The sequence below is a fragment of the Dipodomys spectabilis genome, unplaced genomic scaffold, assembly GCF_019054845.1.
Source record: "Dipodomys spectabilis isolate Male_0828 unplaced genomic scaffold, ASM1905484v1 ptg000335l, whole genome shotgun sequence".
Taxonomy (NCBI): Eukaryota; Metazoa; Chordata; class Mammalia; order Rodentia; family Heteromyidae; genus Dipodomys; species Dipodomys spectabilis.
Window position 1 is genome coordinate 4,905,395 of NW_024871012.1, and position 18,762 is coordinate 4,924,156.

General features: G+C 50.9%; 1 protein-coding gene across 8 annotated transcripts in view; it reads right to left on the bottom strand.

Moving 5' to 3' along the window:
* The window catches only part of Tle1 (TLE family member 1, transcriptional corepressor), a 119,407-nt gene that overhangs the window by 80,789 nt on the left and 19,856 nt on the right, over positions 1-18,762 (bottom strand). For all 8 annotated transcript variants that reach the window (XM_042665590.1, XM_042665587.1, XM_042665586.1 and 5 more), the window contains exon 5: positions 601-663. In XM_042665590.1, the coding sequence (XP_042521524.1) occupies positions 601-663 (63 nt within the window). The remainder of the gene's footprint in view (positions 1-600; positions 664-18,762) is intronic.

The window sequence follows — 18,762 nt, forward strand, 5'->3', positions numbered from 1 at the left end:
CAGGCTCCAGTGAGTGTCTATAATCTTAGCTACTCAGGAGGCTGAGATTTGAAGAATTTGGTTCTAAGCCTACTCAGGCAGGAAAGTCTGTGAGACACCAGGTAACCACAAAAAACAAAAGCCAGAACTCAAGTAGAAGAGCAGCAGCCTTAATAAAAAATAGCGAAGGAACAGTACCTAAACCCTGAGTTCACGCCCCAGCTGATACACAAAGCTAAACAAACCTTCCCCTCACCAAAAAATAAGTAAAAACCCAACAATAAAAAAGACAAAAGGTCATCCAAATCCTAAGCTATCAAGCTTACATTACTCCAAAAAAAAGGGGAAAAAAAAGAAGAGATAAAGAAAGCTTTCTGTTTGGTAGTCATTTTGCAGTTTTTCCATAGGAAAAAAAATTAGCTTGGGGTTGAGCGTCTGCCACCACTTGTGCAGCAAGCCTTCAGATGTGTCAGACGGGATGGCAGGGGGCTTACACACTTCAGCTGTAACAGATGTTCTTCACACTTGTTCCTTGTGATAAAATTAACATCTTAAAACTAGCTAATTTGCAAACAGAGAAGCAACATAATTGCACTTTAACAGCTGAACAGCTTTACTTACTTCCTGAGACAGAAACGGGATGACTTGTGCGCAGATCGTGTTCAGCCTCTTGGCGATCTCAGTCTGCAAAGAGAAAGCCACACCAGCGTTTAGAGCACCTCACAGTCAGCTACTTCACACCAGCAACACTCACAGTCAGCTACTTCACACCAGCAACACTCACAGTCAACTACTTCACACCAGCAACACTCAGAGTCAGCTACTTCACACCAGCAACACTCACAGTCAGCTACTTCACACCAGCAACACTCAGTCAGCTACTTCACACCAGCAACACTCAGTCAGCTACTTCACACCAGCAACACTCAGTCAGCTACTTCACACCAGCAACACTCAGTCAGCTGACTTCACACCAGCAACACTCAGTCAGCTACTTCACACCAGCAACACTCAGTCAGCTACTTCACACCAGCAACACTCAGTCAGCTGACTTCACACCAGCAACACTCACAGTCAGCTACTTCACACCAGCAACACTCACAGTCAGCTGACTTCACACCAGCAACACTCACAGTCAGCTACTTCACACCAGCAACACTCACAGTCAGCTGACTTCACACCAGCAACACTCACAGTCAGCTACTTCACACCAGCAACACTCACAGTCAGCTGACTTCACACCAGCAACACTCACAGTCAGCTGACTTCACACCAGCAACACTGTCAGCTGACTTCACACCAGTAACAGTCAGCTGACTTCACACCAGCAACACTCACAGTCAGCTGACTTCACACCAGCAACACTCACAGTCAGCTGACTTCACACCAGCAACACTCACACTCAGCTACTTCACACCAGCAACACTCAGCTGACTTCACACCAGCAACACTCACAGTCAGCTGACTTCACACCAGCAACACTGTCAGCTGACTTCACACCAGTAACACAGTCAGCTGACTTCACACCAGCAACACTCACACTCAGCTACTTCACACCAGCAACACTCAGTCAGCTGACTTCACACCAGCAACACTCACAGTCAGCTGACTTCACAGCAGCAACACTCACAGTCAGCTGACTTCACACCAGCAACACTCAGTCAGCTGACTTCACACCAGCAACACTCACAGTCAGCTACTTCACACCAGCAACACTCACAGTCAGCTACTTCACACCAGCAACACTCAGTCAGCTGACTTCACACCAGCAACACTCACAGTCAGCTGACTTCACAGCAGCAACACTCAGTCAGCTGACTTCACACCAGCAACACTCACAGTCAGCTGACTTCACACCAGCAACACTCAGTCAGCTGACTTCACACCGCAACACTCACAGTCAGCTACTTCACACCAGCAACACTCACAGTCAGCTACTTCACACCAGCAACACTCAGTCAGCTACTTCACACCAGCAACACTCACAGTCAGCTACTTCACACCAGCAACACTCACAGTCAGCTACTTCACACCAGCAACACTCAGTCAGCTGACTTCACACCAGCAACACTCAGTCAGCTACTTCACAACAGCAACACTCACAGTCAGCTGACTTCACACCAGCAACACTCAGTCAGCTGACTTCACACCAGCAACACTCACAGTCAGCTACTTCACACCAGCAACACTCAACTACTTCACACCAGCAACACTCAGTCAGCTACTTCACACCAGCAACACTCACAGTCAGCTACTTCACACCAGCAACACTCACAGTCAGCTACTTCACACCAGCAACACTCAGTCAGCTGACTTCACAGCAGCAACACTCACAGTCAGCTACTTCACACCAGCAACACTCACAGTCAGCTGACTTCACACCAGCAACACTCACAGTCAGCTGACTTCACACCAGCAACACTGTCAGCTGACTTCACACCAGTAACAGTCAGCTGACTTCACACCAGCAACACTCACAGTCAGCTGACTTCACACCAGCAACACTCACAGTCAGCTGACTTCACACCAGCAACACTCACACTCAGCTACTTCACACCAGCAACACTCAGCTGACTTCACACCAGCAACACTCACAGTCAGCTGACTTCACACCAGCAACACTGTCAGCTGACTTCACACCAGTAACACAGTCAGCTGACTTCACACCAGCAACACTCACACTCAGCTACTTCACACCAGCAACACTCAGTCAGCTGACTTCACACCAGCAACACTCACAGTCAGCTGACTTCACAGCAGCAACACTCACAGTCAGCTGACTTCACACCAGCAACACTCAGTCAGCTGACTTCACACCAGCAACACTCACAGTCAGCTACTTCACACCAGCAACACTCACAGTCAGCTACTTCACACCAGCAACACTCAGTCAGCTGACTTCACACCAGCAACACTCACAGTCAGCTGACTTCACAGCAGCAACACTCAGTCAGCTGACTTCACACCAGCAACACTCACAGTCAGCTGACTTCACACCAGCAACACTCAGTCAGCTGACTTCACACCGCAACACTCACAGTCAGCTACTTCACACCAGCAACACTCACAGTCAGCTACTTCACACCAGCAACACTCAGTCAGCTACTTCACACCAGCAACACTCACAGTCAGCTACTTCACACCAGCAACACTCACAGTCAGCTACTTCACACCAGCAACACTCAGTCAGCTGACTTCACACCAGCAACACTCAGTCAGCTACTTCACAACAGCAACACTCACAGTCAGCTGACTTCACACCAGCAACACTCAGTCAGCTGACTTCACACCAGCAACACTCACAGTCAGCTACTTCACACCAGCAACACTCAACTACTTCACACCAGCAACACTCAGTCAGCTACTTCACACCAGCAACACTCACAGTCAGCTACTTCACACCAGCAACACTCACAGTCAGCTACTTCACACCAGCAACACTCAGTCAGCTGACTTCACAGCAGCACCACCTGGTGCTCTCCCCTACTCTCCCCTGAAGACAGAAGACTGTTTCTCCTGGTTGTTACTGATATTTATCTCGGGAGAAGAGGAAGGCAGTGCCCTCTCCCCCACCTCCCCGCCCAGCCCCCATTGCAAAGTACAACCCACATGCAAAGTGCATTGGTCACTTAATAAAAAGATAACGAGTAGCTTAATTGAGTGGAAATATCTACATGGTTTAAGGCTATCTAGCCGTTTCCATCGAGAGATTAGAAACTCCAGTAATACGCTTTTGTAATGATGGTGTACGGTGGCATACTGATGCCATTATAGCAAGTTCATTTAAATTGGTATCAGAAGCTGTAGAGCCTGGCTTTCAAAGATGTGAGTTCAGGTTAGAGGAAGGATGAAGGCCCGGTGGCTTGCTGCCAACTCGCCCCAACTTCCAAGTTAGTATCCTATTCTGTCTCAAAATGTCAAGCAAACCACAGGAACATTACTAAGATCAGAACTCAAGTCCAACAGGATGACTGGTTCCTGATACCCGGGGTACCTGGGGTTCAGTGTCACCACACAGGCTGGAGGTGTCCTGAGCAGGGGTCACACGGGCTGCTGCAAAGCCCTCGAGGCCCACCCTGCCAGGGTGAGGGGACAGAGCCCCCCAGCCCACCCAACACCCCCGCGCTGCAGGTAGCTCTGCTGTCCTCCGAGGGTGAGGAACCAGTTCTGAGGAACGGCACAGAAGCGGATCTGGAGAGAGGCCGTACCAATTCCATCACTTTCTGTGCTTACCAAATGCTGCCTCTATTTCCGAATTAGACAATAAAACAGATCAAGAGATGAAAATTACAAGGCAACTGGGCACCCGAGAGGAACAGGAGAGAGAGCAAGGTAACGCAGAACCCCACGCACTTTACAGCCCGGTGGAAGGGCCTCGTTCTGTCCCCTAACATAGCCTGTTTTTCTGGAACTGAGTTTAGCCCAATTCTCCGGTCACAGATGAGACAGGGTTACAGACCTTTCCATGGAACACGTGTCCTAGAAGGGGAAGCAAACGAGTGACCTTGCTTTAGAACAGCAGGCACAGAGAGCTAGGAAAATAAAAAAGCACATCTGTGCCAGGTGCAGAAACAAAACCTGGTGGACCCCACCCGGCTCACTGGGCACACCACCTGCTCAAGGTGACCCAAGGTCACAGCCCCTAGAGAGCAAGACAGGCTTTCCATTCCTGTGGAGCAGCGTGACACACACCTGTGTAACACGCATTCACCTAAGGGAGCAGCGTTCCCTCGGTGAATTCCTTCTTATGGTTTCCCGACTATAGAAAGCACAAGTGCTCAGGTGGCACTCTTACCTGGCTAGTGTGTACAAGGACCGAGGTTTGATCCTTATCATCACAAAATACAGAAAAACTGATTTCAAACACACACACACACAGTGTGCAAACACGGGGGTGTAATTGACAGGGAAGCATAAAATTAAATAAAGCCAGGTTCTAAGTGGCTCACACCTATAATCCTAGCTGCTCAGGAGGCCAAGACCGGAGGATCCTGGTTCAATGCCAACCTAGTCAGGACAGTGTGGGAGGCTCTTATCTCCAATTAACTACCTCAAATGTCAAACGTGACTCGGTGATGAGTGCTGGCCTTAAGCAAAAATAAATAAAAACCAGGCTGCGCTCAAGCCTCAGGACTGGCACGCGCACACACCTGCACGCGTGCAGACACACACACACACAGAAGGAGGAGGTGGGGGTGGGAGAAAAGAAGAAAAGACAGTTAAAATAGCCCTAAATCCGCATCCAAGAAGAGCCACAGGCACTGAGGGCATGCCAGCACTGTGTATGGGCAGAAGCAGCTATTTCAGACAATGTACTAGTAAAGGTTTCCTGCTGTGCGTGCTCTATTACACCTCCCACTCAAATCAATGTCCCTTTCAGTCAAAAGACCAAATATGACTGAGAAAATATCCACCAACTCCACTCTACAAACATATTGATGATATTCAGGCACTCCTGGTACTAGTAGGTATTTATGTCCCATCTAACTTTCCACCATTACAAACTATATGTCAAATAACCCTCCCTACAGATCTCTGAAAGGACCCCTTGCAAGTGAAACTTCTGTGTCAAAGCGTTTGCACATTTTAAATTGTAATCAGTGCGGCCAAAGTGCCAGCAGAAAAGCTAGACAAACTCACCCCACTGCCTGCCCCGCGGTGCTTGCTCATCTACCCAGAGTCAATATTGGGTTTTGTTGACCTTTCTTTAATCTTTATCCATCTAGTAAATTAAAAAAAAATGACCTCGTTCTTATTTGCATTGCTTGGATTCTTCTTGAAGTTAAAGGCCTTTTCACGTATTATCTGCCCACCCTATTCTCCTTTCTCTTTTTTGCTGGTGTTTAATCACTGTCTTTTTGTAGTGTTTCTTTACATAAGACAATTACTGACCCTTCAACACAGCTTGCCATTTGTCTTTCAGCCACGAAAGTGGACTTTCAGGTGGACAGAGCATTCAGCTGTTAGATGGCCAAACTGAAGAATTACCTTCTCACACTTCTGCTTTTTGGATTAGAACACACCAAGATTATATAAACCATGCTTCATTTTGCTTCTGGTGCCTCTAGGGCTGCTTTTTATACTTAATTTTATTCATTCAACTGGACCTTATTTTGGTTTAGGAAGAAAACAATGTCCTCATCTTTTCCTAGCAATAGAACACATGTGTTGGTACATAAACTGTCTTCAAGGTAGACCTGGACAGTCGGAGGACGACATAAGTCCCACTCTGGGCCAGATATGGTGGCAAGCCTATAATCCCATCAATCAAGAGGCTGAGGCAGGTAGATCTCAAGTTCCAGGTATTCCTGGGCCATCTCATGTCACACAATGCAAGCAAAACAGAAGAAAAAAATCCACGCTGATTCATCATTTTTGGACCAGTACTAGTACCTGATCTCAAGGCCTGGCCTTGTCCCTTAGTATTTTTGCTCAAGTCTGACACTCTAGTACTTGATCCACAGCTCTACTTCTAGATTTTTGGTTATTATTAGAGGGTAAGAGTCTCATATGGCTTTCCTGCCTAGGCTGGCACTGGACTTCAATCCTCAGGTCACAGCTTTTCCTGAGTATCGAGAATTACAAGTATGAGTCACCAGTGTTGGGATCTTGTATTAAAGCAATCACAAGGAAAACAAAAGCAGCACAGACCAAAGATAACATAAAATGTAATAGACTAGCTATGACTAAAGCAAGAAGAATAAGGCTATAGATCAAACACAGATCAAAGCTTAACCTGATGAGGAATCATCAAAATCCAAGTCAATTGTGAAATTTCTAACTAAGAAGTCTGGAGAAGTTAAGAGAAACAAGATCAGTGGGGAATGGGGGAATCTTATCTAAGCTGTCTCTCTCCTCTGCTAGATCCATAAAACCTTAATCTACCTTGACCAAGGCCCCTGATCTGAGCCAGAAGATCTGAGTTCAAGTCTCGCCTCTTGTATAGGATGGCTGCCCTGGAGACCCGGAAATGCTGAGCTGGGCGGTCACCTCTCCCGGCCAGCTCTGGGAGGGTGTGGCATGCACTGCAGGGCTCTGGGAGCTGGGACGTACGTCAGCATCTCCAGCTCCATGGGCAGGATGTCAGGTGGTGAGGGCAACCACAGCAGACCCAGTAACCATGAGTACTGTCAGCCTGGCCTTTGACACCGGGTGCTGCTCCTAGGTTCTTAATGTAGCACAATGAACAAGCAGGACTGCTCCTCCCCACCTTCCATTCAAGGCCAGGCGTCTCAAAGCGGGGGAGTTGGGAGAGCGGGCCTCCCTTCAGTCACTGTCAGAGTTCGGCAGCCTTTTCACACTCCATTTTCCCTCTCTGGAAGACTAGACAAGCTGAGCGCACTAACTGTATCTTCCACCTAGAAATCATGTTTCTGCTCAAAGCTGAAGGCACATTTTGTGCCTGCGAGGCTACAACAAACACTTATGAATGAATCTCCCAGCCTGGACTTCTGTAACAACAGTGAGGTCAGGGCAAACCGGCGTCCAGGACCTGTCCCCACACCAGCCCTCGCGGGCCAGCCCCCCCCCCACACCAGCCCTCGCGGGCCAGCCCCCCCCCCCACACCAGCCCTCGCGGGCCAGCCCCCCCACACACCAGCCCTCGCGGGCCAGCCCCCCCCCACACCAGCCCTCGCGGGCCAGCCCCCCCCTCCACCAGCCCTCGCGGGCCAGCCCCCCCCCACAGGACCTGTCCTGTCCCCACACCAGCCCTCGCGGGCCAGCCCCCCCCCCCACAGGACCTGTCCCCACACCAGCCCTCGCGGGCCAGCCCCCCCCCCCACAGGACCTGTCCCCACACCAGCCCTCATGCAGCCTCCCCCCCACAGGACCTGTCCCCACACCAGCCCTCGCGGGCCAGCCCCCCGCACAGGACCTGTCCCCACACCAGCCCTCGCGGGCCAGCCCCCCGCACAGGACCTGTCCCCACACCAGCCCTCGCGGGCCAGCCCCCCCCCACAAAGGACCTGTCCCCACACCAGCCCTCGCGGGCCAGCCCCCCCCCCCCCACAGGACCTGTCCCCACACCAGCCCTCATGCAGCCTCCCCCACAGGCCGCAGGCCGCAGGGGTCCAGATGGCCTGCTGACCTTCCTGCACGCTCCTTGCACACGTCCGTGGCCCGCTCTGATGCACGCATGCTGACCAATTTGCCTTCATCACAAAATTTAGGTTTGTGTCTGAGAAAACCAGTACAAGGTGTCCCAAATTAACTAATCTACTTCAGCGTTCCAGCAAAATCAAGGTGAAGCTAGGGCCAGTGGCTCATGCCTGTAAGCCTGGCTATTCTGAAGGCTGTGAGATCTGAAGACCGAGGTTCAAAGCCAGGCCAGGCAGGAAAGGCCAGGAGATTCTTATCACCAATTAGCCACCAGTAAAACGGAAGTGGAGCTGTGGCTCAAAGTGGTAGAGCGCTAGCTTTGAGAAGAAAAGCTCAGAGACAATACCCAGGCCCTGAATTCAAGCCCCATGCCCAACCAAACAAATAAATAAGTAAAAACAAAATCAAATTGGCTATACTATCCACATGCTTCTCCAAACTGCTTTTCAAACCAAGAGTCCCCACCACAATCCTTCAAGGCCTTCCTCAATGCCACTCAGGAGTTGCCTTCACCCCGTAACACCAATAAACACAACCTTCTCTAAGAGTCTCCACAGCACTCACTCTCATTTCATAAACTGCATCTATGTGTGGCAAAGCAAGTGCTGTACCGCTTCCACAGTTCCCTAAGGCCTTCCTGCAACAAGTCTTCTCAATACAACAGATGGGAAGCATGCAAACAAGACTCCTGGTCAATACTTAGATGCAGCTTCACCGCCCCCCCCCCCCCCCAAACCATGGGTCCATACGCCACAGAACTTACACAAGTCAGGGTTCATTGAACTTTGAAGGGGAATCTCCCTGCACCTCTAAACTCAATGACACATCAGGTAAACCATTACTACCTGATGTTAGAGTAAAGCTCTGGGAACCAAATCCTTAAATTCCCAGGCATAAGCTTCATTGTGCTGTGTACAGTAGCGTGTGTCTGTAGTCTCAGCACTCAGCAGGCTGAGACAGGTGGATTGCAAGTTCAAAGTCAGCCTGAGCTACACAGCAAGATCCTGTATCCAAAAAGAAAAAACAAACCAAAACAAGAGCCAGGTGCTGGTGGCTCATGCGTGAAATCCTAACCTCTCAAGGGACTGAGATCTGAGGATCACATTCAGAGTCAGTCCAGGCAGGAAAGTCTGTGAAACCCTTATCTCCAATTAACCACCAGAATGCCAGAAGTGGCGCTGTGGCTCAAAGTGGCAGAGTGCTGAGCACAAAAGCTGGGGGACAGCACCCTACAATCAACCAAAAAAGGAGGGAGAAGGAAGAGGAAGACAGGGAGAGAGGGAGGGAGAGAGAGAGGGAGGGAGAAGGAGGGAGAGGGAGGGAAAGAGGGAAGGAAGGAGGGAGAGAGGCAGAGGGGAAGAGGGGGAGAGAAAGGGAAGGAGGGAGGGAGAGGGGGAGAGGGAAGGAGGGAAGGAGGGAGGGAGAGGGGGAGAGGGAAGGAGGGAAGGAGGGAGGGAGAGGGGGAGAGGGAAGGAGGGAAGGAGGGAGGGAGAGGAAGGAGAGAAGAAGGGAGAAGAAGAGGGAGGGAAGGAGGAAGGGAAAGAGGGAGAGGAGGAGGAGGGAGGGAGAAGAGGAAAGAGAGGGAAGGAACGAATTAAAACTTGGGGGAGGGGGCTATTGTGGTGTGGTGTGTTGTTTTCTGTGGTGCTAGTACTGGCGCTTGGCCTTAGGCCCAGTGCTGTCTCTTTAGATTTCTCACTCAAGGCTGGGGCTCTATCATTCAAGCCATACCCCCATTTCTGGCTTTTCTGGAGTTTAATTTGAGATAGTATCTTACAGACAGACTTTCCTCCCAGAGGAAACTGTGATCCTCAGATCTCAGCCTCCTGCGTAGCTGGGATGACAGGCGTGAGCCAGGGCGCGTGGCAAGTACTTACGAGGTTTGTTGTTGTTAGTTACATAAGTAAGGTGATGAGTGCGTTGCTCGGCTAACTTGTTACCCCTTCCCTCATTTTCTCCCTTTCCCTTCCCCTGACTCCAACTCGCCAAATTGCACAGATCATTTCCAACACAGTGTCTTGTGAGCATCGCTGTTGCATTGGATCCGCCTTTGTCCTCTGTCTCACCCCATTTGTTGTTCCCCTTCCCCTCCCCAGTTCAAATAAACATATATATAATACCCAGGGTACCCAAATCAAATACAGTGACCGCGGGATGAACCATGGGTGGAACACACACACACACACACACACAGAAATCCCATAGCGCATTACAAACAACTACCAAGACAAACCCTGTGTCCGCCCATGTCTTGTTCGCTGCCCCGGCATCACCATATGGTCACAGGTGCGTAGCTAGTGAGCTGTTCTGCTCATCTGCTAGGAGTAGCCGACATGTACACTTAAGAGGGCTTTTTGGCAGGGTTTTTAAACTACAGGTTTGATTTTCTGAGCATCTGAACTGAAGAGTCATTTAGTCCCTTGAGATCGTCCCTGAGATGATCAAGAGCCTGCCGTCTCCTCTACCACAGAGCATGTGCCGAGCCGTGAGAGCCGTCTCTACCACACAGCACGGTACTGTGAGAGCCGTCTCCAGCTCCAGCCAGGGTGAGGCCGGCATGAAGAGCGCGGCCCGCAGGGCTCGAAGCTGGCCAGGGGCACACTGCCCGTCACCCACAGCCCCAGCGAGAACTCCACCAGGATCAGAGCCGCAAACAGTGCTCTCCTGAGGGCTGGCAAAGTGATCTTGTGGTTTGCCCAACCCAATCGGGAAGCCAAGAGGAAAACGCCCTGGACTGTTCGTAAGAAGTGTCTGGCGACAGATAAAATGGAAAAGGCCATGGAAACAAGGCACAGAAAAGAAAATAAGTGGGTAACTTCTAAATCACCTCTTACCAGAAATTTCTGGAGCTATAAAACAACAGCCCTAACCACAAGGGGGAAAAAATGTTCAAACTCTCTGAGCAATAAAACAAACGTCAATTTGGTGCTAAGTAAAGGTGGTCATTTGGAAGCAGTTAAGATGGCTTAAAAATAAAAAAATTAATAAAAACGCAGTGGGTCCAAGTTCTCAGGAGATGTGAGTACATATTAGTAATGACTAATGGCACTAAATTGGTACCATCATCTAAGCAAATGGGTAGTGTGTTTCAAGAGCATGAAATTATCCCAACTTTTGGTAGGGCATCACACCACCAAGAGCTTATGCTAATGAAATCGTTCACATGAAGAGCGTTCCATGCCTGAAACGGCTCCGCACAGTAGTGCTCATTCCAAGGCAAGAAAAAAAGGCCAGGTGTAAGATGGACAGCAGGGCTGGACAGCAGTGGCTCGCGCTTCCAATCCTAGCTACAAAGGAGGCTGAGATCCAAGGATCACAATTTGAAGCCAGCCCTGGCAGAAAAGTCCTTGAAACCCTTACCTCCAATTAACCACCAAAAAGCCAGATGTGGGTAGAGCTGTGGCCCAAATAGCAGAGTGCTGGCCTTGAGCAAAGACACTAAGGGACAGAGTCCAAGTTCTGGACTTAAGCCCCAGTACCAGCGGGGGGGGGGGGGGGGGGGGGGGGGCGGCGAGAATGAAGAAAGGAAAGAGAAAAAGACAATGAGACAGAGAGAGAGAAAGAGAGACAGACAGAGGGGGGGAGAGAGGGGGGAGGGAAGGAGGAAGGGAGGGAGTGGGGGAGACTGGCAGCAGTTGAACACATTCTGACCATCTATGGCGTTTCTGGAAAAGGCTGAGCTCCTGGCAGGTCACCTGTGTCACATTAAGGGAGCCATGGCCAACACTTACCAACCCACAGACACACACAAGTCCTGAAGTCACACTTAGAGCAATGATACTAAAATGTCCAGCACATTACTAGATGGAGAGGGGACTATCATGCATGCGTGGTGGGAGGGACACACGGGGGGGGGGGGGGGGGGGTCAGTGGCCAGGCACTGTTAGCTGACACCCACCATAAAAAGTGCTGCTACCCTGGGGTAGCAGGGCCACTGGTGCCCGGCCCCGCTGCTCCTCCTCCAGGAACCTGTGAAAACGTCCCAGTACATACTGACAAATTGGAAAGGAGTGACGACTGAACCCCCAAAGTCCTCTGGCCGCCTGACCCCTCTTACGACCTTCAAACCACACCTGACCCCTCTTACGACCTTCAAACCACACCTGACGCCTCTCACCATCTTCAAATCACACCTGACCCCTCTCACCATCTTCAAATCACACCTGACCCCTCTCACCACCTTCAAACCACACCTGACGCCTCTCACCACCTTCAAATCACACCTGACCCCTCTCACCACCTTCAAATCACACCTGACGCCTCTCACCACCTTCAAATCACACCTGACCCCTCTCACCATCTTCAAATCACACCTGACGCCTCTCACCACCTTCACATCACACCTGATGCCTCTCACCACCTTCAAATCACACCTGACAACTCTCACCACCTTCAAATCACACCTGACCCCTCTCACCACCTTCAAATCACACCTGACCCCTCTCACCACCTTCAAACCACACCTGACGCCTCTCACCACCTTCAAACCACACCTGACGCCTCTCACCACCTTCAAATCACACCTGACCCCTCTCACCACCTTCAAACCACACCTGACGCCTCTCACCACCTTCAAACCACACCTGACGCCTCTCACCATCTTCAAATCACACCTGACGCCTCTCACCATCTTCAAATCACACCTGACAACTCTCACCACCTTCAAATCACACCTGACGCCTCTCACCACCTTCAAACCACACCTGACGCCTCTCACCACCTTCATACCACACCTGACGCCTCTCACCACCTTCAAACCACACCTGACCCCTCTCACCACCTTCAAATCACACCTGACGCCTTTCACCATCTTCAAATCACACGTGACCCCTCTCACCACCTTCAAACCACACCTGCCCCTTCTCACCACCTTCAAACCACACCTGACCCCTCTCACCACCTTCAAATCACACCTGACGCCTCTCACCACCTTCAAATCACACCTGCCCCTTCTCACCACCTTCAAATCACACCTGACGCCTCTCACCACCTTCAAACCACACCTGACACCTCTCACCACCTTCAAATCACACCTGACGCCTTTCACCATCTTCAAATCACACGTGACCCCTCACACCACCTTCAAACCACACCTGACGCCTCTCACCACCTTCAAACCACACCTGACCCCTCACCACCTTCAAATCACACCTGACCCTCTTCACCACCTTCAAATCACACCTGACGCCTCTCACCACCTTCAAACCACACCTGACGCCTCTCACCACCTTCAAATCACACCTGACCCCTCACCACCTTCAAACCACACCTGACGCCTCTCACCACCTTCAAATCACACCTGACCCCTCTCACCACCTTCAAATCACACCTGACGCCTCTCACCACCTTCAAATCACACCTGACGCCTCTCACCACCTTCAAACCACACCTGACGCCTCTCACCACCTTCAAATCACACCTGACGCCTCTCACCACCTTCAAATCACACGTGACCCCTCTCACCACCTTCAAACCACACCTGACGCCTCTCACCACCTTCAAATCACACCTGACCCCTCTCACCACCTTCAAATCACACCTGACGCCTCTCACCATCTTCAAATCACACCTGACCCCTCTCACCACCTTCAAATCACACCTGACGCCTCTCACCACCTTCAAATCACACCTGACGCCTCTCACCACCTTCAAATCACACCTGATGCCTCTCACCACCTTCAAATCACACCTGACCCCTCTCACCACCTTCAAACCACACCTGACCCCTCACCACCTTCAAACTACACCTGACCCCTCTTACGACCTTCAAACCATACATGAAGAAACCAACACAGAGGAATGATCTATGTGAAATCAGACACCACACGTCCTGGCTGGACAAAGAGGGGAAGTGGGGAGCGCTGGACCCGAAACGCGCGCTGGCAGCTGAACTCGGCCCCTGCCTGGGAAGCAGCCGTGGGCGGCCACCCGCCAGCCAGCAGAGACTCCATACGAGGAGTCGACATGACAGTCAAGACAGGGTCACTGTACCCCTGCACCCCCTGCCGGAAGGCTCTCAAGACAGAACAGGCACTGCATGAGGGACTCCGCTTATGGAGCAAGCCACAGCCCAACTCCCGTCCAGTGCTCTCCCTCCCAGGCACAGACCATCATGTATCAACTCTTGTCCACCAACGGAGGGGAAGCCAGCCCTGAAGGTGGCATCTGTAACCCTAAAGGAAATTCAGGCTGTATTACAGTGACCGATGTAAAGCACTGCAAACATTCCTACAATGCTGGCTTCCTTTTCCTAAGAAAGGTCCTCTGTCAAAAGGCAGCCATCAAAGTGATCTGCCTCTCAGTGGCTTCATACGTGAGCACCATGCTTTGCCAATATGTCCATGAAAAGCTAAGTCTGTCTTAGATTCTAAGGCATCGGTGGGTCTGGGTTGAGAACCACGGTGCTAGCACCAGGTAGGGTAGCGCAGACTGATGCGCTAACAACCCCAGCCAGGCTGTGGCAGAGTGGGCGTGAGGCCACTCACGGAGCCCAGCTCCAAGACAGAACCCGCAGCAGCGTGGCCAGGCGTATTTTGGGAAAACTTAAAATAATAACAATAATGTGAGGCGAGCCAGGCACAGGTGGCTCATGACCTGCACCCCTAGCTACTCCAGAGGCCGAGAGCTAAGGAGCGCAGTTTGAAGCCAGCTGGGTGAAAGAAAGTCTGTGAGACTCTCATCTTCAACTGACCACCAGAAAACCGGAAGTAGCGCTGTGGCTCAAAATGGTAGGGCGCTTGCCTTGCGCTACAGAGCTCAGGGGCAGTGCCCAGGTCCTGAGTTCTAGCCCCATGACCAACACAGTGAGGTCTATTTGTGTGATTTCCTGTGGGAGTCGGTGGCTTTCTTGTTTTACTTCATGATGGTGACTGAGCGCCAACTCTTGCCAGCGGGCATCACCTACCTAGCGGGGCGACACCTTCACACAGGGGTTAGGAAGCCAATGAGGGTGTTGATGGTTACCCTGAAGGGCTGAGGCCCAGCCCCGAAGCTTCTGATTGAGACCCGGACCTGAAAGCCTTTGTGTCTTTCTAGCAAGTTCCAAGTGATCCTGAAACTAGTGGCCAAGGGCTACAGTGACAAGCTCTGCCAAGCCCTCTCGCACCTCTTCACGTTCCCCGTGGGAATGGACTCAAAGGCTACAGCCACCTTCCTAGGGTCTGAACAAGCTGGTGGAGAGGCTGGCCTGCCACAACACTCAGTCTCTACTGTTCGGCAATCCCACGGAGGGGTGGGCGTGGGGAGTGGGGAACCCACAGGGGTAGTAATCCTAGCCACTCAGGAGGTTGAGATCTGAGGATCCATGTTCGAAGTCAGCCTGAGAAGGAAAGTCCTTGAGATGCTCATCGCCAGTTCACCAGCAAAAAGCCAAAAGTAGAGGTGTGTCTGAGAGCGAGTCCACTCAGGGCCAGGGCTCAGGCCGAGTTCAGCAAGCATGCACGTGCATATCCAATCACCAGCACAAGGCCAGGGTCTAGGAAGGCATTTCTCCTGTGCAGAACCTGGAATCACTGTTCATGTAAATGATTCCACCCATGGCAATGTCCCGCCCCTTCGCCAAACCTGTGATTAAGCCAAAACCAAGAGTACCAGCTGACAGAGACCTTTCAGTCGCTCAACTCATCAGAACATAAGGCCCCAGTTTCTGGCAGATAACATCTTCTGTATTCCATCTTGCCCTCGGTTTGGTGGTTCTTACACCATTCTAAATCTGAGCCCTGTCCAATGGGGCCTAGGCTTGCTGCAGCCTTCCCAGTGGGTAGTTCATACTCTAGAAACCGGAAGGGTTAAAAGAAAGGAAGTGGGGAGGGGGTCCCCACCGGTGCTGAAGGCTGCCAGCACAGAGACAGCCACCTTAATTGCTCCCATTCTCTGCCTCTGAAGGCAGGCGGGCTGCAGCTCTCCTATCTTTTCAGGCACCCTCAGTAGAGCAACTCAAGTGCCCTTAATTGTTTATGTTCTTAATGCAGAACCTCTTGAATGCATTCATTTTTAATAGCAGGCTTAAGTGTGGGGCCCACGGAAGAATGACAAAGCAACTCCATTCACTGGTCCTGCTTCTGGCAAGGATGGTCTTTTGATTTATTTGCAAATGACAAGCCTTCTAGGCCCCACTTGAGGGCTGCTTTCATTTATTTTTTTTAATTTCCCAAAGAACTCAGTTGCATTTTCCAAGATGAAGCTGTCTGAGATGCGGTGTGTTTGTGTAAATCCCCCCGCCCCACCCCAGTTCGTTCTAATTAATGACTTAAATGTTTTGACCTGACTGTTGCCAAGCAGAGCATTTGGGCTTTTATTTGTCATTTTGGTAAAGATACATCTTTGACAAAAGCTTCGCAGCTGTTTCAGTTCTTAACTAGCACATTTCCATTTTTCAGAAACCCTTGTTAGGGTTCAGAAAGGGCTTGTTCACAGGAAATCCTATCCACTTGTCCCAGGATTTGGGGGGCGGGGGGAGGGGGGAGGGGGAGGGGGAGGAGGCTGGGGGGGGGGCAGCTTTTGGTGGCCTTAAAGGAAAAGGCACTCTTGGGAGTCACAGAAGGCTTTAGAGACAAACTCCACAGGGTGAAGTCACTGCCTCGGGTTCTCCCTGGAAGCAGCCAGCCTCTCCTCGAACACACCCCAGCGCAGGCCCTGCATTCCACCCTCGCAAAGATTCTAGCCATCAGGGAGTTCGGGAGAAAGGAGTAACGTCGTATAATAGCAGTCCTGGTGGGAGGAAAAGCTGTCCACATCACAAGCATCTTACAAAGATTAAAACTGCAATTGTGAAACTGAGCTGAGCCTGTGTAAGGACAAAGACTGGAATATGCAGAAACCTGCTCCCAGCTGGAAAAAAAGCCAAACTTCTGACTTTCACACAAAATCTTAACACTGCAATATCTAAAATATCCTTTTCCAACCACGGCTACCACTGAGCAGGCCTGCAGACCTCTGGGGGCTGGCAAACAATTTCTACACCTTCCATCCCCACAATGCAAAAACCCAGAGACCCCAACTCTAAACTGCTCATCTACCCTTGGCCTTGGTGCTACCCATCACCACACCCCATTTTACTTGTAGCTCATTAGAAAAGCAGTTTGATGTGAATGTGTCTGCAACACATCAACATCTACAGCCAATCCAGAAGATGGCAGACCGACTGACCATGCACCAGGGGTCCCCAGTTTTCTGAGACACACTTGAAAGGCCACCAGGAATGGCAGCAGTCACTCTCCTTCCTACAAGACCCAGCGGCCTGCACCAGCCAGTGCTGACGCCTACACCCCAGGTGCTCAGGAGGCCAAGACCGGAGGACCTAGGTTCAAAGCCAGTGGGAGCAGAAAAGTGCCTAAGACTCTATCTCCAATTAGCCACCAAAAAGCTGGAAGTGAGAGTGTGGGTCAAGGGGCAGAGTGCTGGTCTTGAGAAAAAGCTAAGGGATAGCCACGTGCGGGCCCTGAGCTCATGGGAGGAAAGAGATAAAGAAGGAGGGAGGCAGGGTAAGAGGCAGAGGAGGAGAGACCAGGGCCAACAAGAACACTGTCAGAAGTGTCCAGCGCCAAGCCGCCCCAGAGCGCAAACTCACGGTGACAGTTCTAGCTGAGAAGCTACTAGACCCTACAGGCTCCGTGCAGGTGGGGAGAAAGGATGGAAGGCAAGGCTGTCCCCGCGGGGGACAGAATTCTGTTCAATCCACAGCACGTGCCAGGAAGCCTGCGAAGAGACTGAGGAGCAAGCAAAACTAGTACCACAGTACCACCGTCTGCCTTGGAGAACACAGGGCTCTATCCAGCAGGACACTTCTGTTTTTTTTAATTGGGGTGGAGGCAAAGAGGGAAGATCAGAGGTCGAGAGACACTGAGGCACAAAAGGAAACTGCAAGCAGTCAAGTCAACAGTCAAGAGAAGTACAAGTTGTCATGTCGAAAATGAACTTTACAATGTTGGGGGGGGAGGCGGGGAGGATTGGGTGGGGGACTGGGGGGGGAGGCTGGGAAGGGATGTGAAGGGTAAACAAAGGAGGAGGCTGCAATGCTTGATAAAAAATGTACGCATTATCCTGCCCATGTAATTGTAACCCCTCTGTACAGTGTGTTCACAAAAAAAATAATTAATTTAAAAAAAACCAGTCAAGAAAGCACTTGTTTTCTCAAAAGCATTTTGGAACACGAGGAGGAACTCAGGGATGCTGGTAAAACTTACAAAGCCCAGCCCTGGGGAAGCTTAAGGATCTGGAAGATGGTACACACAGGCTGAGAGGCGGCAGATTCCCAGCGTGCAGAGTCGTGAGGAATTGGCTCAGCTATGCATGTAGAGACGGGAGAGATGTGGTGTGTTAAATGCCAATTCAATTACTTCTTTTTTTTCTTTTTCTTTTTGGTAGGTCGTGGGGCCTGAATTCTGGGCCTGGGCACTATCCCTCAGCTCTTCAGCTCAAGGCTAGCGCTCTACCACTGAGCCACTTCCAACTTTTTCTGCTTATGTGGTGCTGAGGAATCGAACCCAGGGCCTCATGTATGCAAGGCAAGCACTCTACCACTAAGCCACCTTCCCAGTCCTCCCTCCCCTCTCCACACCTCTTTTTAAGACTACTTCACAGTTAAAAAGCAAATCTCCATCAGGGCAATAAATATAATACATTCTACAGGGAAGCCCAAAGCAAATGGAAAAAAAAAAACCACTTCAGGCAAAGAAAAAATGC